Source organism: Aspergillus chevalieri, chromosome 1 (genome assembly GCF_016861735.1).
Source record: "Aspergillus chevalieri M1 DNA, chromosome 1, nearly complete sequence".
Lineage (NCBI taxonomy): Eukaryota > Fungi > Ascomycota > Eurotiomycetes > Eurotiales > Aspergillaceae > Aspergillus > Aspergillus chevalieri.
Window position 1 is genome coordinate 4,200,485 of NC_057362.1, and position 23,257 is coordinate 4,223,741.

The 23,257-nt window shown below is 47.4% G+C and overlaps 7 protein-coding genes across 7 annotated transcripts; 1 reads left to right on the top strand and 6 right to left on the bottom strand.

Moving 5' to 3' along the window:
- Window positions 1-280: 280 nt before the first annotated feature.
- Window positions 281-1,480, bottom strand: ACHE_11450A (uncharacterized protein; the record flags this gene model as incomplete). Its single annotated transcript, XM_043276021.1, has 1 exon — window positions 281-1,480. One exon carries the CDS (start codon window positions 1,478-1,480, stop codon window positions 281-283), a length of 1,200 nt encoding a protein of 399 aa, XP_043132570.1.
- A 1,279-nt stretch (window positions 1,481-2,759) lies between these two features.
- On the top strand, window positions 2,760-4,234 carry ACHE_11451S (DUF2461 domain-containing protein; the record flags this gene model as incomplete). The annotated part of the gene is made up of 4 exons (XM_043276022.1): window positions 2,760-3,177; window positions 3,223-3,392; window positions 4,001-4,141; window positions 4,187-4,234. 4 exons carry the CDS (start codon window positions 2,760-2,762, stop codon window positions 4,232-4,234), a joined length of 777 nt encoding a protein of 258 aa, XP_043132571.1.
- Window positions 4,235-7,382: 3,148 nt separating this feature from the next.
- ACHE_11452A (uncharacterized protein) lies at window positions 7,383-7,736 on the bottom strand (the record flags this gene model as incomplete). The annotated part of the gene is made up of 1 exon (XM_043276023.1): window positions 7,383-7,736. The coding sequence occupies one exon, from the start codon at window positions 7,734-7,736 to the stop codon at window positions 7,383-7,385; it is 354 nt and encodes a 117-aa protein (XP_043132572.1).
- Window positions 7,737-9,091: 1,355 nt separating this feature from the next.
- Window positions 9,092-11,204, bottom strand: ACHE_11453A (uncharacterized protein; the record flags this gene model as incomplete). Its single annotated transcript, XM_043276024.1, has 2 exons — window positions 9,092-10,797; window positions 10,847-11,204. 2 exons carry the CDS (start codon window positions 11,202-11,204, stop codon window positions 9,092-9,094), a joined length of 2,064 nt encoding a protein of 687 aa, XP_043132573.1.
- A 1,991-nt stretch (window positions 11,205-13,195) lies between these two features.
- On the bottom strand, window positions 13,196-15,594 carry ACHE_11454A (putative lipoxygenase; the record flags this gene model as incomplete). The annotated part of the gene is made up of 3 exons (XM_043276025.1): window positions 13,196-14,229; window positions 14,291-15,222; window positions 15,278-15,594. 3 exons carry the CDS (start codon window positions 15,592-15,594, stop codon window positions 13,196-13,198), a joined length of 2,283 nt encoding a protein of 760 aa, XP_043132574.1.
- A 1,331-nt stretch (window positions 15,595-16,925) lies between these two features.
- Window positions 16,926-18,023, bottom strand: ACHE_11455A (uncharacterized protein; the record flags this gene model as incomplete). Its single annotated transcript, XM_043276026.1, has 1 exon — window positions 16,926-18,023. The coding sequence occupies one exon, from the start codon at window positions 18,021-18,023 to the stop codon at window positions 16,926-16,928; it is 1,098 nt and encodes a 365-aa protein (XP_043132575.1).
- A 1,208-nt stretch (window positions 18,024-19,231) lies between these two features.
- On the bottom strand, window positions 19,232-20,860 carry mfsA (glucose-inactivated glycerol proton symporter STL1; the record flags this gene model as incomplete). Its single annotated transcript, XM_043276027.1, has 1 exon — window positions 19,232-20,860. The coding sequence occupies one exon, from the start codon at window positions 20,858-20,860 to the stop codon at window positions 19,232-19,234; it is 1,629 nt and encodes a 542-aa protein (XP_043132576.1).
- Window positions 20,861-23,257: the final 2,397 nt, after the last annotated feature.

Here is a 23,257-nt window from a genome sequence, read left to right on the forward strand (position 1 = left end):
GCGGACGAGTCAGAAACTAGAAGGTAACCAATGCTTGATTAACTAGATTGATCGCGAAGAACTAAGCTAAGTACATGAATGAGCGTCCTTATATATCCTTTGGTCTGTATACCGATTCATGTGCCACGGTGTATACCTTATACCATATACCATATACCATATACCATCCTGTATACCGCGCCGTATACCATATACCATATCACGTGACCTGTTCGGATATCAACTTGATCCCTGTTGCTTCCTGCATATCCATCATCAACCATCATCCAATAGTTCTTTCTTAACTCCCCGCGTCATCACGTGAGTCTAACACGACAAGGTCTGTAACAGCACATTGTTGGACTTTGGGGGTTATGATCTTGCGCCTAATGCGGAGGTTCTTGCCGAAAAAATGGATCCAAGGCGGGATCCTGGGGGCAGAGGTCTCTGGCACTGCCAGGACCATTGTTGCTGTGTTGTCTGTATTGAGAGAATGTTCTTGGCTCTTCCTGGACCAGTGTAGCTTTAGAGGCATGGTGCCTGTCTGCAGCTTGAATTCTTCCTTTGCTGCTTGCTCTGATACAGTGACAATAGAACCGTCATAGCCAATGTATTGTTTGATGGCACTGGGAATGACAAAGATTGCCCATCTCTGTTCTAGCTCTGCGTTAGAGCCTTGGATTGCCTGTTGTATCTCCTCCTTTTTGTTGAGCAGGATCTGTCCGCTTTGGGCGTCTTTAGGTCCAATGGCGAGTCCTGTGGGAATATGTTGTATTTCTTTTATGGTAGCAGTGACCGCTGGATCCAGGCTACTGCGTAGCTTTTGTAGTGCCACATGTGGGCTGGCGTGACGGGCTGGGTGGTCTGTTGGGAGCCGGAGGAAAAGGCGTAGGGGCCTTTCTGGCTTAGGGGGTGTGTTATGGGGTTTCCTTGTAGTTTTGTTGTCTGAACTGGGTTCGGTGGCAGTGGCTGCATATGTTTGGGGAGCCCCAGCTGGGGCCTGGTTGGCTGTGGCGGTTTGGTCACGTGCACTGGTGCCGGAATGGGTGAAATAGTTGTGCACGAAGCTTTGGAGGGCATTGCCAAAAGAGGAGGCCCTGTCTAGGCTTCTCTGTTTCATAGAGGAGACTTTTTTGTCAAGTAGAGTTAGCAGCTCCAATATCTCCTTGTCCTCTTCTTTTTCTCTCTCAGCCCGGGCTTGTAGGGCGATGCTGGCGTGTTTTGTGAGCTCGAGATCTAGTTGCTCATTTGGGCTCTGGGGCTCTAGCGTGGTCATTGAGGCTTCAGTTTCCACCTCCATGTCCATGTTTGAAGGCGTTGGAGCTGGAGGCGGGGCGTTTGGCTCGCCTGGATCCCCTTCTGTCTGTTTATCTGGCTTTTTCGGTTTACGGTGCCTGTGGGTCTTCGCAGATGCGGTTATAACTTGCGCCCGGTGATGGCCCCGGTGAAGGGCCGAGCCGGAGGCTATACCTCTGACTGAATGGCGTGTTATGGGCGCCATGTGTGGCCCGGTGCACACGTTGACTATAAGAATCTCCTGACCTCGCTACTCGGGCCAACTATTTATCCGATAGATCCTTATCAAGAGAGGCAAATCTGCGTGGGTACGCTTGGACAAGGGGTAGTTTACCCTGTAGCTCGTGATAGCGAGTCATGAGCGGTGGAAAGGACCTTAATAGGTTGCAGTCAGCAAACAGCAACTGTTCATAAGAAAGAGGAGGGAATTTTGTAGGTTTCGTAACATCTCTATTGATAGCGCCAAGTGTCACCGTGGGACGAGCCTCTTGTCCTTCGCAGATGGGGTGACGGAGTGAATTTATGGTCTCATCGATGGAGTCATGCTTGCAGACGATTCCTAGATGTTGGTAAGAACAGAACTGTTTTGATTATTCTTGATTATTTCGCGTGTTGTTGTCCCTTTATACTGTGGAGGTGCATAGTAGGGCCACCCCCATAATGCTATGGATTGAGTTTTTATACTGTCAGCCTGGTTTAGTTAAGGGAAACAGAGTGGAGCCTGCTGAGCTATAATCCAACTCTGGAAAGGGTGCATCATTGACTTAAGAGTCCTGTTTCATAGGCAACCTTGTGGTTTTCTAAGCAGATGGCGGAGCTGTATCTATACAGAAGAGTGGGAACTTCTGCGCAGGAATATTGATAGCACCACCTCAGCTGAAGACCAACAGAAGATTGGGTTCGCGATGTGGCCAATAAGAAATAGGCGTTTTTCTCGGAGGGATTGACATAGCCCCATAAAAGGCTAGTTAGTGCAGGACGTACTGTGAACATTTATTACTACGGTTAGTTAATTGTCTACACGTGGATTGCAAGGCCGCCCGCGTGTCGATTTTCTGCCATTAATAATTGCCGCGAAGAAACGTCCAGCGCCATCGTGCTATTCTGTTGCCAAGGAGTTCTCATCTCCCACTTTCCTTTTTCAGCCAGTTTGCGAAGATAATGCATTAGCGTGGTGGGTTATACTCCATCTCCAGTATTGTGATTGGATGGCCTCTTAAAGGCGGCAGATCAGCGAGAGCAATCCTCTATGAATCTAGAGTCTCCACAGAGGGTACTGCCAAAGACGCGACCAAATACCTGGCGGGTGGGTACTTGGATATGGATAATGCTGCCGTGTTGTTCTTCGCTCCTCAAAACTACTAAAGTGAATGTCGCTGAAAAAAAAAAAAAAGAAACCAATATCTTCTTTAACTCATCTTCTATACTGCTCCCAAGCGTTGCCAAATCTGCATTCCAATAATAGAATCGAAAATCTGACGGCAATGCCCAGCCGCAAGCGCGCCGCATCATCGTCTCTGCAATACCCGCGCCGACCACGGCGAATTTCCCACATACCTAGGAAGCTCAATGCTGTAGCTTGCATTGACGATGAAAATGCTTTGTTGGATGGGACTGATGAGAATGCGTTCTACAGTACAGATGACGACTACAGGTCCGAGGAGGAGGACCCCGAGAGCGAGAAAGACGATGAAGAAGAAATAAGTGCGTCCGAGAAAGATATCAAAGAGGAAGAAGAAGATACGGACGAAGAGGAAGACAAGAAGAGGGTGGTTACTATCATTCCTCACGAAATGTTACGTCCGCTCGATGGTGTTGAATACGCAGACCACAAAATACATAAGAATACTTTGCTATACCTGGAAGACCTTAGGGTCAATAACAGACGTTCTTGGTTCAAGAGTAAGTACTGGCTAGTGGGATATAGACTTATACTAACACCAGAAGGTCACGAGAAGGAGTTCAGACGTGCCTTAAAAGATTGGGAGACCTTTGTAGAAACCATAACGCCCAAGGTTATCGGTTTCGACTCCAACATCCCTGAACTACCACCCAAAGATTTTATATTTCGCATATATCGAGACATTCGCTTCAGCAAGGACCAGAGACCCTACAAGGTTAGTTGCATTTCCTTTGCCGTGGGAAGTGATTATGTGCTGATTCAACACCACTTGTTAAGGGCTAAGCCCGTAGTGCTAATGACTAGCTATCACACAAAAGATTTCGTTGAAGAACAGGAGAACGGATGTCCGATCGGACAGCTTTATATACAAATGTACGCCGTGCGGGGTAGGTAGTCTGGTAACCCCTCCGATCATCTCTCCGAATAACATATCATTTATTCTACAGGCGCAGCCTGTGACACCACTGTCCTTTAGACGCATTTTTCCGCGGCATTCTCGCGGACGGGTAGACAGAGACCATATGCATGTTACTACATCCATCTGGATCCAGGAGCGTCGTATGTCGGCGGTGGTCTTTGGGCTCCGGAGCCACCACAATTCAGTTACTGCGAGAGAGCATTGACCAAAGACCTGAAGATTGGCGTCAATTATTGGCCTCTGAAAGATTCATGACCACGTTTCTACCGAAGGCAGAAGGAAGTGCGGAAAGCGCATTGAAGGCATTTGCTGATGAAAACAAAGAAGGGTCTCTGAAGACAAGACCAAAGGTCCGGTTTTCCCCCTTCAGAAAGACGGCCCAAGTCAGGAATTGACCGGATTAGGGTTATGATACACACCATCGGGATATCCAACTGTTGAAATTGAGAAACTACCATGTTGTGAAAAAGGTTGACGATGCAATCTTTACCACTGAAGACGGTCAGGAGGGGATAATCAACATCATCAGTATTCTCCAGCCATTTGTGAGTGATACCAAAAAGCATAAGGGCTCAGCTTACAACCGATAGGTCACGTTTCTCAATGATATAATCATGCCAGATCCTGATAGAGTTTAGCTTGTCTGGGCTTCCTTGAGCTTTGTACGGTCCTCGAGGGTTGACTATCAGGCTTATGGAAGTTGCGAACACGCTCCCTTGCAGTGATTTTGGGAGATGAGGAGGTCATCGCAGAAAAGACGAGGTTGTGGATGATGGCAGGCGGGGGGTGTTTGATGAAGGCAAGTCGAACGATGGACTGAAGATAAGTAGAGCATAACTGGTAGAGCCAGCACAAGAGCGAGAAGATTAAGCGGCCAATTGACGGTGTGGTCTAAACACAGTAAAGCGTATACAGACACAAACTTCGAGGCCGAATGAACACCCCTGCAAGGAGATGCAAAAGGTAGCAATGTTGGTGTTGGTTCCAGAATGGCCAGCTACTTGTGCCTCCACTTTTGGCTCTTATCACTTCTAAGACGGTTAATAAGTGATTATAATATTTAAAGCCTAATTATTTGCTTCAGAAGTACACATTACTATAATGCAAAAAGGCATTACGATGGAAGATAAATACCATTTTGACAAAACTCGATTCACTATGGCCCTGGTAGCTACTGCTGAAGTGTTACTAGAGCTGATCTTCCTGGAAACCCTTGTTATACAGCCAGGTAATCAGGAATGGGCTACTTGTATTGAGTGTATCAGTTTTACTGGATGGTCGCTTCCCCCGTGCATCATTTTTGGCCTTTGTTAATCACTTCGCTGTGGTTCAAGACGGTCGGATGGGTCAATGCCATACGGAAAAGAAAGCCCGGCGATACTGTATAAGCAAATTATAGCTAACTCGCTTGTGAGTGACGTTAAGCGGTGAACCATTTTCAACCACTAAGCGCATTTGAGAACACACCTAAGAAAATTTTACAGACGTGGTAATGATTCTATGTATACGCATAAATTACAAAATCAATGGTTATTCCTGTCTGTGAAAATGAAATCTCTAAAACACATAGAACAACATGATAATCGGTCGTGGAGGGCTAAAAACTAGTAACTTATAGCTAACGTATCCCACATGCGAATGTCACACGAAATCGCTCCGCCGCGACTTTAACCCCAACATTTCTACCACTACCTAAAATTCCATTAAAACTATTCAGAATCGCCTTCTTCAGACATCTCTACTACTATCTGACAGGAACGTGCATTGTGTCCGGCCTTTCCACAATTGCCACAGCGCCGTGCGCGTGTCTCGGTCCGCGGTCGCCGACCAGCCCTAATGTATTTCCTCCATTGGTTGCACCTCAATCTCCATTTGATCTCCTAATTCCTGATATTCCTGTGTGGATAGCGACCCTACTTTGCTTAGACATGTTTTTTTAACCCTCTGGCTTTTGCAAAGGCCTTCGTTTGCTGCCCGAAGATCATGAATCTCTGCTTCCATAAAATCCATCTTATGCATTATCCTCGTCATGCCTTTCGCAAGGATGTATTCCTGGATCACTACGACCCATTCGCGATTGCCAGGCTATTTTTTTTTTTTTTTTTTTGCTTTGCCATATTGTTCGGAGCTTGTAACAACCATTGTAATTGAGATCACTCCCATCTGAAATCCAGCTCCCTCGAAGTTAAGATATCTGCTTCCTGGATGCCATACTTCGCGATTATGCTTCGAATGAGCATAAACCAACGACGAATAACTTGTGAGCCCTTGCATAGATTTTACTAAAAGTCATTATTCCGATTAGAACGAGCTCTGGGTACCGTTTGACAAAAGTATTAGCCCAGTTTACCACAACGCGTCCCGCGTCCCGTGTTGCGAGTAGTCGGTTGGCCATATGTCCACTACATCCTTGGTTCCAACATTTGCTTTGTTGATGAATACGGCGTTGTCTTCTTTCTTCCTTCCTCATGTCAATTATTCTTGTCGATAGCTACCTAGGTAGAACACATGAGTTGATGTTCCGTTAACCTGGCTGAGCTCCGTGACACCGGATCTCAGCCTCCAGCAGTCACTAGTAGATGAAAATAGACGCATCAGCAGTCTTAAATGAGATTTTCAGGACGAGAGAAATTTGCCTCATTGCTTCTGCTGATGAGAAAGGTGGAAAGGTGGACTTGACGGACCGAGGGCAAGTATAAGTATAAAGAGGACAATCAAGGCCGCAGAGAAAGCGATCTTGTTTTGCATGGCCATGCTCGCCTGCTCATAACCACCCTTAAAGCGACAACGAGAAAAAAAAAAAAGAAAGCTTAGAAAGAAAAAACAAAAACATACAACAGCCGGGATTCGCTGGTGGTCACCCACCCAACTACTAACCGGCCGGCGTGTGGCTTAAGTACGGCTGAGCGGACGGGAAGCCCTGTTCTCCACACCCTATGGTCGTATGTATCTGTTTTTATTGCAAGGCGGTTCTTAGCTCTTCTTTTGGTCGCGCGACCAGGGTGAGCCTGGGTGAGTGCGCTATAGATGAGGGTGAGCCACCACCCAACATCGCGCAGCACCGCACAATCTCAATCCTTTGAAATCCTTCCAATCTAATGGCTTTTCTATATCACCTTTCCGCGTAATTAAAATTTCTCATCAGTATATCCTCGTACAGTCCGGATCAATTCCGATTCCCCGAACCTGAGCAACCTGCTTCACACCCAGGGCTGGCACCGTGACGAATCCCAATCTACAGATTCGGAACATAGGGGGACAGATAGTCACTGTTCCTGTTGTCTTGAGCACTGACTTTGTCCTGACTCTGTACAATAGCAGCAGCAGTAGTATCACCACAAGCTGACCATTTAAGCAATATACAAATGTCCACTAGTTATAACTGCTGATGATTGATCCTAAGGCATGAGATGTACAGTGAGTATACGATGACATGGTTAACGGGGCGCCCGAAACGGCCACCAATCCGCGCTTTACTGCCTCGCGCCTGGGCCGTTCTGCCGCTTCCGATCTGGTTTAGCGCGTCAGTATTGGAAATGGTGTGTTCGCTTTGGGGATAGCGCATGCTCGCCGCTTTTGGTCGACCGCCTCGGACTACATAAACCGTTCGACCTCCTCGACCAACGTGCACGACTTCATCTTCCTTTCTCCCACGACCTTCCCTCATTTCCCCTGCGTGCTGCTCAGGGTCACCGAAGGGGGTGCAGCTACACATCGATGCACTCGATCCTACTCCCCCTTTTTGGGGTCCCATGACCTTCCCTGATCCTTCCAATATCTCATCCGCTACAGTCTGTACTCCCACGGTGTCCAGCGAATGATGGATATTATTGGCACAGGACGAGGCCCTTTACGAAAATTTCTCCTAGGTGATCGAAATTCACTGACCTTTTCGCGTTTTTCGTGCTTACCGACTTTATCGCTTGCTGATTGTGATGACTTCCCCATCGTGCTCGATGTCAGATTCATTGCGTTTTCCTCTTCGGGAGGAGATGAAAGGACAAGCCTGCCTGCCTTCTGGCCATTCATCTTAGTGGAGCTGTGCAGCACCGGATCATCTGGTCTTCGACAACCATTCTTATTGGCACTCTTCGCACTGAGGCATCCCGTCAATAACTTGTATTCCGAGTCCCACCTCATTTGTCGGGTTGACGTGGCGGCGCTATCAAAGATGAATCTGGATTAGCCGATGACGCGGCTGCAAAGAGGACCCAGGATTATCAACCTATTGACAATGAGACATCTCCAACCGCTTGCTGTGGCCGAGAGAGCTCAGTACGCCAGTCAAGCACACCCTCCACCTGCAACGTCCTGAAAACCTTCCCACAGGTTTCTGTTGCGATCCCTGTTCATTGACCAAGCAATACAGATGAACAGGCAAAGATTCATCGCCTCCGCTACAATTTACGTCAATCTGTTTGAAGTGAGATCCCGCGCCACAACAATCAGGAAGTAGATGGCTCATCCAGCTCTGGTGATTCAAGCGATGACTACATTTCAGAGTCAAAAGTGCCGGCCTTGGATAAAAAAGCGTACATCAAGATACATCAAGACGGCGGAAACGGCCAGTCTGTCGTAAGACCAGTGATGAAGATGGCTTGAAGCAAAGAAGGGTATCTGCGTCTGTGTTGTCTACAGTGAATAACAATCAGCAAGTAGCATCAGCCCTTCCAGATTTTGTGCACGTGAGCCGATACCAATTCAAGGTTAACCCACACTGCGAGCTTGTGGTCCAGATATCTTCTATCGAGTAGACCTTTCCCAGTCGCTTATTGCCAAACTCGCTGCATCACAATCAAATTCAACCCACATCGAATCTCCTCATGCTGAGGATAATGAAAGGCAATCTTCGAAAAGCGTTCGGTTCTCTTCTCTGGAGAACAAGCAATTGGTTCAACTCAAGGAATCGGACAAACTGATCTGGGATGACATTGCACAACACTTCCCGGGTCGGAGTAAAGGTTAACTCCAGGTTGAGTACGCGAAACTGAGAACTGGCTGGCGATGACTGCGGGGAAAAATGTGATGAATGAGTCTGTAAAGCGTAACCCCGCGGTTTCGGGAGTTTATAGCTAGTTAACTAACTAGTTAACTACGTGGCTTAAATGTGCCACAACACAACACCATAAACCCCGAATACTAGCGCAGAGAAGCAGCGGCTTGCCGGTGATTAGTCTAGGGAAGCATCATGAAGGTTTATATGAGTGAATATTACATATCTAAATATACAAGAAAAGTTTCGATTCCGAGACGGCCGGAATAAAGTAATCAAGACACTACTCTTCGTATTGAAGCTGTATGTCCACATGAGTTCATCAGGGTCTTTGCGGGATTAAGAAGCTGGAGTTAGACCTGGCCAACTCCATGGGACTAGGAAATGTTAACCCAATTCGACAGGGTAATGTTTTGTTAATAGGATCTTTTGTATTAGGATTTAGGAATTAAAGTACCTGACACAATTATATAAAAACCTATTTGAGTTCGGACATGCATATTCAGAACATCCCCCCTCCACCTGAATCCATACCGCCCAAGCCTTGACAAAAGCCTGGTCGGCCACCGCGATACTTCCCAGGCGCTTCATCCCTCGTCGCCGCAGACACGCATCCACCTCGCCCAACGCTCTCTCGGCCTATCCCCGCAACGCAGTTCCCCGGCGCACCTGGTGCTACATTCATGTATAAGGGATCAAACGGGTAGATGTCCCCATGAACCCCCGGGTCGCGCATGTAGGAGCCATATTGTGGTGCATCGCAGAGGACACCCCAAATGCGGACCTGGGATGGGATTTCAACCTCTTGACTTGCCGGCTCTCTGCTCAGCCTGCGAGATGTTTTTTGGTTCCGTTTTCTTGCATTCTCCCAGTTCTTTTTTAGCTTGTCTGCTTTTATCTCTGAGGCACGGGGTGAGGCTTGGCCTAAAGTGTGGACTGAATTGTGGGAGGAAATATGAGGTTTCGTGTCACCTTGAACATCAGTACCAAGGCTCGAAGCATTTGCCCGTGCCGCCAAGGAAGATGATATCGACGTGAGAGACGACAAGCTTTGAAATTGGGATTCTCGGACGGCTTCACAGTACCAACAGGTACATTCGCTGTAGATCTTTCCGCCAGTCAACTTTTCATATTGCTTCGACGTCCATTCAAAGGCATCAGATATTTTGTTCTCGTCGACCTTGTCATCGTGGTTGACCAAGGTGTTCTTGATTCGATTCGTCGAGAATGCGTAGTAGCGAGCTGGTGATAGCTGATGAGTATGCCAGGCGAGATCAACATCCAATGTTGGGACGACAACATGGTCTGGGTTTTTGACCATGATGTCCCAAAATACGCCGTATTTCTCGATAAGGTTTGCTAAGATCGATAAAAGACTTGGAGACTGGATCCAGTTGAGCTGCTCCATCTGTTCGATGAACGCTCCTTGTCTGATAACCGCCCCAACTAAGTCCAACGAAAACGGTGATGCGTTATCCCAGTAACTCGACATCATCCGGCGGATAGAAATACCCTCAGCGCTACTAAGGTCTGTGGGTAGAACCGTCTCGTTCACCTGGCGCAGCAAGCGGCGGTTTTTCAACGACCGTTCTAATAGATTGCGGATACTTTCAATGCTGTTGTCCCCTCTCCCCGCGGGGTCTGTTAATTGCAGCAGCTCAACTTTGATTCCATTCGTAATAAGCCGATTGGGGAACGAACTATCCCGGTTACTCTTTTCTGCAGGAGTACCACGCAAGCTGAGCAGCGTGCCTGGCATGGGAGTCCCATCTTTTAACAAAGCTTTCATATCGTGCCGGAAATAAGATACTTGAAGGTTGGCATGCGTGATACTAAACTTGCACGCCGGACATTGAACCCGGAACGACTTGTCTGCGAATCCAGTACAATGGGCAAAGGCGACATCAGGATCGCAACCAATACTCGTCGCGGTTGTCCATGGCGCATCAAGCTTTCCTTTGCACCGTAGACACGTTAGTATCTTTGAAGGAGGGCCTTCGAGGTTATCCCATGAATGGCCCGTTTTGGCCTCGAAGTGCCGGATTGCCTTGTCTCCTAGGTAGTAGCGGTATGTTTTCTCTTCGATGCATGATTCTACAGCTTCCCAGGGTAGTCCTGAAGTCCAGAATCCCATTTTGGATAACCGCATGCAGTCCGCGAGAAGGGATCGGGGGTGGAGCATGTACGAATGCCATACCATGAGTACATCTAGAATATAGTTAGACACTTAGACCAATACGGAGATAATACGACTCACCAAGTGGTGGTAATGTATCAACCGTCCAAGAAATCTCCGCCGTCCCTTCACTAACAGGCACGCAACTCTCCCACCAGGCCATAAATCTATCCACCGCTTTAGACACATAAACTGCCCACCTCTTCTCCCTGATCCTGGCCCTGGCGAGATTTCTCTTTTCTCCTGAAAATTCACAAGCCTCGCTGTCATTGATCCCGAAAAGTCTGTCGCTGGTGCTGATGTCGTGTCGCAGTTTGGCAATTGCTGCGAGGAGTTTCAGATGGGACACGCACTCTTTGACTGTTATGGTTTCTTGGTGGTTGTCTCCAAATTGACGGTGATTGGGGAATGGGGGAATAGATATGCTTGCTCGCTTCATTGTATATGCACTTGGTTTTCAATCTTGTTGGTGTTTTACCTGTAAGGACGATATTTCGAAATAACTTATATGATATGTTTCGAGAACAAAGTTTCTTCAAAGAAAATAGCAGGCCTTTGTCTATTAAACGTAAACAAGGCTGCGGATGATTATATACGAGGCACAGCCGCACGTATATCACAGCCACTGCCAAGGAATCAGGTGTTGGCAACCATAGACGCATTTCTAGTACATATATCAACGCCCTATCTATAGTATATGAAAATATTTATGGAGTTCATGTATCAGTGGGCGAGATCTATCTTGTTCTAAGCCCAGCAATGCCAGCAAAATCAAATAACTAAAAAAGGCAAAAAAAAAAAAAACAAAGTTCGAAGATGCTCGATGGTTGTAATCTTCGAATATTCGTAAACCATGATTGCGTATGGGAATATATGCCGAAGGGTGCGCGGGGAAGAAGAATAATAACAGGAGTAGACCTCGGCACAGCCCTGGGCATACCCGGCCGGGCTCAGCCCGTGCCCGCCCATGGGGCAGTGGGCGATCTTCCCCTGCCCGGCGGGCTGTCAAACAGTGCAAACATAAGGGAGCCCGTGACATGCATTATTTATGCCGTTTTTATCAGTAATTTTCGGTATTTGCCTTACGTGCAAAGTCAAGAGATAAAGAAACAGGTGTTTGGACAGTTTTTGGTGTGATAAATTTGAATCTCTAATATTGAATTATCTATCAGCGATTCAAATCAATTGAAAAATTAGGATAACTAAGGGTTTTGATGTTGATTTCTAGAATGGAACGATGGTGGTAGAGACCCATAGTGAAAATATACTTTCGGCGCGAAGTTCAGTATCTTTATCACTCTAGTACATAACTAACCACCAATATCATTTATCCTTGAAACCAGAAGATGTTTAGTATAGTAAATGTACGCAGAATCTGAATACAAGCATTAGCCATTATATTTCAATGTGGTGGTATATAAATACCAACATTGGTATAGACGAAACTGGAACCGGCATAGAAAACAGGTAACTAATTTATCCGCTGAATCATCGAGTTATGCTTCCGAATTAGGAAAATTATGCACCAAATGGGCCAAAATAGGCGGCCTTCTACCGCCCATGGGCGGGCGGTGCCGAGCTCTAAACAGGAGTTGCAAGTGATGTATATAACATGCGGAATAACATATTAGGGTATGTGTAGAGAGCGACGATGTACATAGCGATTACCTACGGCGGCTTGCCAGGTGCTTGGAAGCTATTGCAGCTATTGGGTCAAGCCGCCAGTTTTTCTGCGGCCTGTATATTCGTTGACCTTGTTCGCTGGCTGAGCTCCTTAGTGAGCCATATCTGCTGCTGTGTTGTAACAGCTTCTGTTCGGGCTCTACAGGCAAACGCCAGAGAGATCTCTCTTGGGCCTCTTCCCGGAGGCTTACTGGCTGCCTGCTTTGCTGCCTGGTCAGCTCTCTCATTTCCTTCTACCCCTGCATCACCCGGAACCCATTGGATAGTGAGTTGATGACCTTGGGCATGTAATTTCTTGCTATAGCATGTGATTCGATCATCAATGCTTGACCTGGCCCTGGATAGGTATGTCGTAGCCGTGCAATGGCGGCTTGGGAGTCCAGCAGGATAGTGATTTGCCTAGACCCTTAATATAGCAGAAATCATGCCAAGTCAGTTGTCTTAAGATAGCTCCCCTATGTACATATTTGTACAGAGGACGAGTGGGTAGTCTTGAAGTGAACAGTATAGGTCCGAAAGGTGGTTTTACGAGTAACGATTAGGAATTAATCACGAAGAATCAAATACATGCCGGAATGAGTGTCCTGTTATATCTAGTCCTTCGTTGTAGGCAGATATTTGTTGGTTAGCTCTCAGTGGCCCATCATTGAGCGAACGTCTCGTAGATAGCTGGGGCTTGCCGGGGCCCGTAACAAGCCGTGTCTGGTGAATTAAGATGATGAATACATGCCAGTCATATTGACATAGCTAAATCAAAATTGACACTGCATTCCACTCGGGATTCAGCACCTCGTACGGGATAGTTCCCCAATCATCCGTCGCTTGTCCGAAATCCTTAAATTCCTTGGCGCTATCAACGAGCGCCTCGTAGAACTGTCCCGCTGCGTATGCGACGCATAGGTCCTTCCGTGAGGTTTTGTTGGCATACACATGATATTTTGAAGCAGCGTAGTCAATCAGGCTTTCTTTATCACCCGGTTTGAAGCTGAGTAGGTATGGGATATGCGAAGAAAGAAGCCATTCCCGAGTGTGGTTCATAGGCAGCGCCTTGACAAGCTGTTGCTCGGTATAGCCGAGCAGGTCCTGCAGAGAGGCTGGAGGCTCAGCGTAAAGACAGGGGGGTTTGTTGACCACAAATGACTGGTAGTAATTCTGTAGATAATTGACAGCCGTATGCTGTGGCGATGCGATGTGAATACACATGGTCACACAGTCAACCAGCTCCTCAAATGTGCTGATGGTCGGGAAGGACGGCAAATCGGCACCTTTGGGACTCCGCATCTCTGCAGACCAGGCCTGAATGCGTTCGTCGTGCAGGACTTGGTTGTCGGCATCAGGCCCTGAGTAGTCTAGCCCAAGCATATAATGCACGAAGTTCCTGATCTTATACCACATGCTGTGGATGCACCTGGCGTAGGCGTAGTTGTGAAACTTCGGGTCGTCAAGTTGCTCTGGAGGGAATCCACGTTCGTTGAGATCTGTTGGCACGTAGCGTTTCTTGAAGTCAAAGTTCTTGTACGCGTGCCGTATAAACGCGAAGGCTTCTTCTTCCGGAAACCCGATTAATTTGATAATGATATGGGGAACGAGAGTGGTTCGGGCAGCCGCATTGAGTGCCAAGGTCTTCTGCCAGTGCGGATAGAGCAGCTTCATCACAGGGTGATCCGGATCGAGTTGTCGGTTAGAGGCGACGATAACGGCCTCTTCAACCAAATGAGTATTAGCAAGGTGCACAGTGACTTCATGCCGAAGCCAGTCACTACATTGTACACAAGTCTTGGCTAGATCGGAATCGACAAGTCAGCGCACCACGTAAGGGACGTGACTTGGGGGAGGATTTACCGTATCTCCAAGCCCAGTCATCAGCCTCATCGGTGATCTTCTGTTTTGGGTCATGCTTGTCGCTTCCTGACTGAAGGTCCGTCCGCTTGATCAATTCCCGGTTGTAGATCGTCACGGATCTCTCAGCACTGCCTCGCCAGTCGATGATAATAGCTAGCGGGTAAAGCTGGCCTTTCTCATTGAGATAGAAAAGACACACCGATGCGCAACCGTACCGATAGCTTTTTGTGGTCTTGCCCTTGTCATCTTTTTCATCGAACTCACATTTAATGACAGCAGTCGGGTCCATCCCAGCAGCCTCGCGAAAGTAGCTATAGTCCTGCATGTACAAGGACTCTCGACAGTTGCGACTGAGATCGGCGATGGTCTTCTTAGCCACTGCATCCTCTGGTGCTTTTGCGGCTTGGATAAAATGCTGAAGCCAATCATCTGAAGCCCGTTCAATCGTTGTAGGATTGGTCCCTGTAAAATGCTGCTGGGCAAACCGGGCATCGCTGTACCAATCTTTCAAATCGCCCACGTTGGGAAGATCGAATATATCTTTACGCTGAAACCTATAGCGTCCGCGAGCATCCCTGTTGAACTTTTCTACATCTGCGAGTTTTTCCCCTTTATCGGGTGTGTCCATAGAGCCAAATATAACCCATGCGGCTCCCCGGCCAATACCTCCTATGATGTCTGGTACAACGCCGGGTAAGAGAGAGCTTAACTGAAGCAGGCGCATCAAAGAAAAAATCTTTGTTGGACTAAGAGTTGATTTGTGGTTCTCGTCTTCCTCCATCTCTGCTGCTTCCGCATTGCCAGCAAGGTTCAGATGCGGTGGGTATTTGTCTGAGCTGTCTGTGAAGGCGAAAAACTTGAGCTTCTGCTCTCGGGTCAGAGGCGATGGAACTAAAGGTTCAAAGTTGGCTGTATCCATGAAGGATGAAAAACTGTCGAGCGCATTAGCTATCTCCGAGGAGCGAAAAGAGATTCGATACAAAGTACCGCTGTTCTATAAGATCATAGATCTTGACTAGCGCCAGCTGAGTCCCCCGATATGTGCCTTCCTTAATTGGAGCAGGCCCTTGTTCAGAGGCTTTCCAATTCAGATTCTCGGGGTTTTGCGCGAAGGCTTTTTTCTCGTCGTCACTGAGGGATTCGAGCTTCCCCGGCAACAGTTCAATATTCGCCAATTCATTAATAAATACGCCGGTGTCAAAGCTGTTGACAGCAAGTTTCGAAGCTTCCCTAGGCCAGTTCCTCTCCACATTGGGATGGCCAAGCACGACGCCAGGATTCAGGGGGGTAATGCTTTCAGCCATAACTGTTGGAAGAGAGTCGAATTGATCGGTAAATTCAGGCCGGACTGGAATAGTCGCTTGACTTTTGGATGTAATAGCCGGGATAAGATCATTCGTTGTATGGGATTGAAAAAAACTAAATATGCTGAAAGCTCCAAGAAAAACATGGATTTCGGCAGCCCAACTATTGCTTCTTGATGTCGTTACTGTGATCTAGAACCAACATCAAAGTTCACGTAACATAACGTAACCCACTACCGAGCGGCGCCAACTACCGAGCGGCTCCGAAATCCACGAGATATACTCGCTGCTCAACACCAAGAGTTTTGACGCCTTTAATCACCACTAAACTGGCTATTTTTTATCTTTAAAAATAACTATATTATCTGATGGTGCATTTTAGCCTATTATGTCCAACAGCATCACAGTTACTTCACTTTGGTGGCCTGCGAGGCCTTGAATGTCTCATGTTCCTCTCTCTGAGTAACTTCTTGAGCAGCCAGCCCTCTAACCTCTGTAGCTGTTAAACTCCCTCCAATGTGAATAAATTACTTGGTTCTCTCTCTTCTCCTCTTTCTATATTGGTTTTCTGACTGAAGGTGGCTCATTTCTTGCCGTAAAAGCAAGGCTTCTGCATAGTCATTTCTGCACTTTTAATTATCTTCTCCATAGCCTTTCCCACCACTGACGGCGATACAACCCCTTTAATGAATTTAATCCGCTTCTTCTGCTGCTCCAGTTGATAGATATTGATGGGTGTCTTCCTGGCTCCAAAGGGAAGCTCACTATGGAATGTCGAGGGTGGTGTGGGAGTCTCTTGTTGGATATTAAGCTTCAAGAGAACTCGCTTTGGAGAGGGCGGGACACCGAGCTGCGCGGCGGCGGCGAGTAACTAACTCTTCTATACGAATTATTTCATCAACCTAGTTAAATAAATGCCACATTGAACTGTATTCGATCTATTAAATTTACTACTATTTAGCAGGACATTTTAACCTATTATGGCCTTCTTCATTGCAGTTGCTGCATCGTGCTGGCCGCCGTGGCCTTGTTGATGGCTCTTGTATCGCCTCCCTCTCAATCAACCTTTGCTGACCTTCAGAGCCAGTTAGGCTACCTCCATCTTGAATAAAGGCTCGTGTCATATTCTTCTTCCCTTTCTGATGCTTATTTGACGTGTGGAGCTGATGGAATCTTTGTCTTAATAGAATAGCATCCTGCATTGCGACTTCTGTGCTCTTTATAAACTTTTCAAGCATCTGCTCTGCAACAACTGAAGATAGGGATTGGCTTTGAAGTTCTTGGATCTGCTTTTTCTGTTGATTCAACTGATGGAGATTGACTGGTGTTCTTCATAAATAAAAGGATTGGTTGCTGGATGAGGAAGAAGGTGGTGTCGGTGTCTTGATGTTGAGTTTTGCAAGCACCCTCTCTGGTTTAAAAGGAATAAGACCAGCAGCTGCAAATGCACTCAATATATTGCCCTTAGAGAATGCACGGCCATGGATGCTGGAGTAGATAGATATGAAGTCTTGTTTATCAATGGCATGGATGTCGTTTTCTGCCATCTCTCTGACTTTCTGGCCGTAATAATGCTTGAATGGCGCAAAACAGCTTATATCAAGCGGTTGAAGTAGATGAGATGAATGAGGAGGCATATATAATGGAATAATCCTTCTCTCAGTGCAGAATTGATCAAAACTAGCAGTGGCATGACTGCTATGGCCGTCAAGAATTAAAAGACGATATCTGCCAGCTGTCTGAGAAGCAGTATGCTTCTCAAACATCTCCTGAAGCCATTCAAATCCCAGAATATCATTAGTCCAGCCATCATCGCTCAAGCTGATTCTATATTCCTTTGGAATAGCTGAATACCACTGAGATTGATACTTTTTCCCAGCCATAATGATTTGCGGAGGTAGAGCATGTCCAGAGGCATTTATGGCAATTATTATGGTAATCCACTCGCGATTTCCAGGCTGGATAGATTTGGCATGGCTATCTCTTGTCTCTGATCCACAAATAACCTTTGCAGTTGATGCCACACCCATTTGAAAGCCAGTTTCATCCATATTGTATATATCCTGCTCTGCAATGCCGTATCTCAGGATAGTCTCTTGAACACGATTAAACCAGCCTTTTATAAGCTCCGGATCTTCACATTTGACACGCTGATAGTCATATTGGCGGGTATATTTGAATTTGAGCTCAGGATGGCGTTGAATAAATCGGGAGACCCATTTCTCGCTGATGGAGATGTCTTTTGATGGCTTAGACCGCGCGGATAATAAAAGCTGAGCAAGATGGCGTACATTTGATACTTGAAGCGGTAGACCACGTTTATCCATGTCTAGAATCCAGTTTTTAAGGGATTCTTCTTCAGTATTTGATAGCTTGCGACAATTTGCAATTGTATGTTGGCGAGAGACAGTCCCATCGAGGCGAGTCATGACTCATGAGGGTCCTTGGAGGCACATCAAAGGCTTTTGCACAGGCCGTTTTTGACGGAAATTGGCCTTTATAAAAAGCCTCAATGGCCAATTCTAGACGTTTTTCCTTCGGTATTTCAGTCATGATGAATATGGCAGTAGAAAAGTAGTATATGGGATCATATTCAGGAGAAGCGGCTTTCGACCGCGCAGCTCGGTGTCCGATTACGTTATGGGGGTAAGCTGACTAATACAAAACAATTGGCAATTCAGATAGTCCACCTCCGAGCTATGGATTCCGACAATATCCAACAGATATCCAACAGATCGAGTTAGACATCCAAGTCTCATCGCTGCGGATGTGATAGTTGGATATCATATGATCTGTTGGATGCTGCCGCAGCCTAGGCTTAAGTACGGCTGAGCGGACGGGAAGCCCTGTTTTCCACACCCTATGGTCATATGTGCTAGGCATTATGTTGGAGAGGATTCTGGCCACTTTCGGAGAAAGTTAGAGGGTAATGTCGTGCGCGACCAGGCGCCGGCGGGGAGGTTCAGGAGCCCCGGTGAGTGCACTATAGTTGGAGTGTCACGCAGTGCCGCCTATTTCAATCCTCTTTATGCCACGAGCTTGCTGAGGCTACTGGTCATTGGCATCGACTCCAAGCACCGGGGTGGACGGTTGAACGACGCGAACGAGGGGTGGGCAGGATATATAGATATCTCCAGGGAGTCTTGCGGGGCGCGACGTGATACTCGCCATGTACATGGATTAGACAACAGACAGCATTCAGCAGCTTTAGGCTGTATATTCCTTAGCTTTAAAAAATAATGCTATCTCACAAATATCCGCTGCCGACCGCATTTTTCAGTTACGATCGGAACTACAGTAGAGAGTAGAAGAGAAAGAGGAAAAGAATAATTGGAATCTAAGGAACATCCACATTTATTGTCTCGGGTATTTATACATGCCAGCTGGGCACTCCTAACAGTTCTACTATCTAACTGTAGTATTAAGATGTTCACAACAAAAGAAAGAAATAAAAAAAAAAAAATAGGACCAAGAAAGAAAAGAAAAAAAGCATCCATCCATTCCAAACATCATCATTATCACCTTCGTCACTGCTATAGCACGTCACCAAAGGAGCCAACCCAGCCATGTCCCGCGTCGCCAGGAGGATGGCTTCAACTGAATCAGAAGCACAGCTCTTGTTTTATTATTTATCTTTTTAACGCTTTTCCTGAACCTCCTCGACCTCCTGACCATTGTCACTGCTGAGACCGAGCTCGTTCTTCTCAGGCGCGCCATGATCATTGGTATCCAAGCCCAGTTCGCGAGCCTGTTGGACGATCTCTTCGAAGCTGAGCTTGGGCATGTCGTTGGCGACTCTGAACGGCATCTTGCCTTCAATATGGGCCCTGGCGTAGACGATGTCGATCTCCTCAAGCTCACGGCCGGCCGTCTCGACATAGAAGAAATAGGCGAGTGCAAAACCGATAAAGTTAAACAGTGCGAAGAAGAGATAAACGCCCCATCCGCTTTCGTTAGAGAAAAGCGGCGTGAACATAACAACGGCAAAGTTGCAGATCCAGTTGGTGCATGTCGACGCCGCGGCGCCCACTGTACGGGTACGGAGAGGATTGATCTCCGGTGGGTAAATCCAAGGCAGCGGCAAGAGGGTGAAGGCGAAGAAAGTGATGAAGAGGAAGATACCAACGGCAGCGCCCTTGGCGTTCTCCTCGTTGGGTTTGATCAAGCAAGCGAATGTGATGACAAAGCTGAGTCCCTGGCCCAGGAAACCGATCAAGTACAGTTTGCGACGGCCGACCTTTTCAATCATAAAGAAGGACGGGATGGTGGCAAGGGCGTAAACGGTAGCGAAGACACCACCCATGATCAGAGACAAGTATGAATCCATGTTCAGGTTTTCCTCGAAAAGCAGCGTTGAGTAGTAGATGGCGGCGTTACAGCCGGTGAACTGCTGGAAGAACTGACCGGAGCAACCAATAAGAAGACGCTGGAATTCCTGAGTCTTGCCGAATGTGAATACCGTCTTCCAGCTTGATGTCGCGTTCTTCGACGATTCCATGTCCGTCTTCAGGAAATTGAAGTCGGTAAGGACGTCATCGGAGTCAGGAGTGGAGCCCTTGAGCTTAGCGAGAACTTCGCAGGCCTCCCTGTCATGTCCTCTCTTTACAAACCACGACGGAGAATCCGGGAACATAAGGGCACCACTGGCCACGATCAGAGCGAAGAAAATCTGGAGCGCCACGGGGAATCGCCACTGGACGGTATCCTCGGCGTGGGAGAGACCAAAGACCACCCAGTAGGCAATGAAGGTGCCACCGGCGATCATCGCACCCTCAAAACAGACCAGGAAGCCACGATTGTGAGCGCTGGAGCACTCCGACTGCCAGACCGGGATTGTGGCCGTGTTCATGCCGTTTCCAATGCCCGATACAACACGGCCGATGACGAACTGACCGAGTTCCCACTTACCAGTAAAGCAGACCGTTGTAAGCAAGGCACCAATGGTCAGGACACTGGCACCAGAGAAGATCAGGCGAGTGCGGCCGAGTTTCTCGCCGAAGAACATTGAGAACAGCGCGCCGAAGAAACAGCCAATCTCATAGCAGGATGTGACAGCACCACGGATGACGTTGAGATAGTGCTCCTCGGAATCACTCGCATTGTCGGGCATTTTGAGGGTTGGGAAGGAGTTTACAAACTCTTTGCCATTGAGGAGGCCCGCCATCATGCCCTGATTGTAGCCGAAGAGCGAGAAACCCATGACGGCGGTGATGGTGATGCTCAGCCGGAGCGTCCGCCCTTTCAAACCGGAGGTGGTCGTCCACATGTTGACGGTATGAGGACAATGGAAGGAAATCAAAAAAGCACAGAGGAGAGGAAAAGACAAAGGAGAGTGGATTACTCCCGGATGGAGCAATCTCTTATATGCTCTCCATATTCACGCCCCCCCATGACTTAGCGGCGGAGCGCGTGTCTTGGCTGGACCCAGAACCCAAGAAACTAAGATTGAAAGGATTCGGTGGATGGCATCATGTAAGAATCGCTAAGAGTTATTCTTGGTCGGGTAATGTGTACAACCAACAGTTTGGCAAAGCAGCTGATTGGATCCGGGTGAAATGCACCAGGGACTTCCGGGGGCGACCCCGATGACCCCAGAACGAGAACACAGCCATGATTACACACAGGTGCATGTGCACACATGGCACAGCGCACGGAAGGCATTATACGGATCGAGCCATTTCGGACTCAGGCCTAAAACGGCCATTTCTCGGCTAACTTTCACACACTGGATGCGGTCTTGCTCTTGGCTTCCGGGCCGGGATAAACGCCCGGTGTGCCCGATGCCGGGGAAAGAGAATGACCGGGTACTCCGTGCGGTAGGTAATAAATGAATCAGGCAGGCAAAAACATAATAATTCGATCCTTTGACAGCCTGGTCATAGTGCATCTGTGTATCGGTGTACCTGTACGGAGACCAAATTATTCCCAAATCCTGTCAGTTATGCCGTCGGAAAGAGCCGGAGTCGGCAAAAAATCAACAAAAGGACCAGGGTCTGTGTGTAGACACCTTGGCGGGAAAAAAGCCTTCGATGTCATGGGGAAGGAGGGCTCTCCGGTGGGGAGCCGGAAGGGGCAAAAGAGGAACAGATTATGTCTCTCCTCATCTCTCCTCATCTCTCTCCACTCCCCGGATTCGTCATGCTTTCCGAGATGCCAAGACCGCCCAGATCCGCCAAGATGCCAAGATGCCAAGCGTGAAAGGATTTCCCCGCGTGTTGCCGCATTGTGCAGTCTCTGTAATAGTATAGAGGTATGCACTGGTGTACTTGTAGTATGACTATATCATAGTTATAGCTTAGTCTAGCATAGTCAAAAAGTATAGATATAGTATAATATAGTATAGGTATAGTACAACTAGAGCTAGGTAGTACCAGGCGTGCTACGTGGTAAAGCATAGTACCATCCCGTATATGTACCCCGTATAGCCTCGTCGTGATTACTGTTCTTATCGTCTCCTTAGCACTGCTTGTTCTCGTCCCCGGTTGCGGATTCTGGAGTCTTTGGCGCCCAATCAGCTCCAACCTCGCTTAGCCGTGGCGGCTCTAACCCGTATTCGCCTTAGTACTTTAATATCCCAGACAAATTGGCTATTTTTCGCGGAAATTCCCTATACGGTTATTTTTTTTGCCAAGAGTTCGGCTTGTCGCATGTCATCTTACCTGGAGGTACCCATCGTGTTTGTAAGGTCGTCAAATTTGGCCACAAATCCCGCATTCTCTGTTGACGGTTGAACCACAAGCAAGTTATTCCGTTAGAGCGAGCCTTGTTTCCGATTGATTTCTAGTCTGATAGTTGTTCTTAGGTTTAGTTGTTTCTAGCTTGATAGTAAAACGGAGTCCTCATAATACTATAACCATCTGCATGATCCTCGGCTGTAGGTATAACGATCAGCCTATACTCCAAGCTGAAGCCATAAACGAGCAGATCCACCAAATGTCAACAAATTCATTATCAATCCATTCTCATTTCTAACCCCCATTTCCTGTTCTGGTAAGAGAAGTCGTCTGGAAACGTCTGCGCATGTCAAAATCGATCCAGGCATCTATCTGCAGCGACCACCATGTTCCTCGGCATCGAATCACCATGCAGAACCTTTCCTGGTGCATATAATCGAGAATATTACGGAAAGCCTTCAGACGATCTTTGAGAAGTTGGAGAGATCTATCTGCTGCATGTCGGGAATATGCTCCACTGGGTAGCGTATCTTCCAGAAACATGTCCAGACCTGACCAAACTGCCAGCTGTATGCTTGTGATCGTCCCGTAGAAGTCAGGTACGACACGTCCTTTGCAGAGCCTCTGGGCTTTTAGCCGTTGATATGCGGTAGACGGATAAAAAGATTTACTTCACAGTCACGAGGTCCCACTTTGATCGGATTCTATCGTGACACTTCAGAGATGGTGCAACATATGTATCATCAAGCGCGGGAGTTTACTTACCACTTTCATTATACATGCCCTTACGGATAGACGCTTTGAAGACAAGCGAGTCATTGAACGCTTGACGTTACAGCGCGAAAAACCGAGACACATGCCTGATTTTATCGGCCATTGGTAGCTTTGATAACAGTGGCAGATGGGCAGTTCATAGGCAATAGTAAGTATGCATTGTGACAAGATACTAGGAAATATTAGGAACAAATATTGTTCATATATGAGGATCC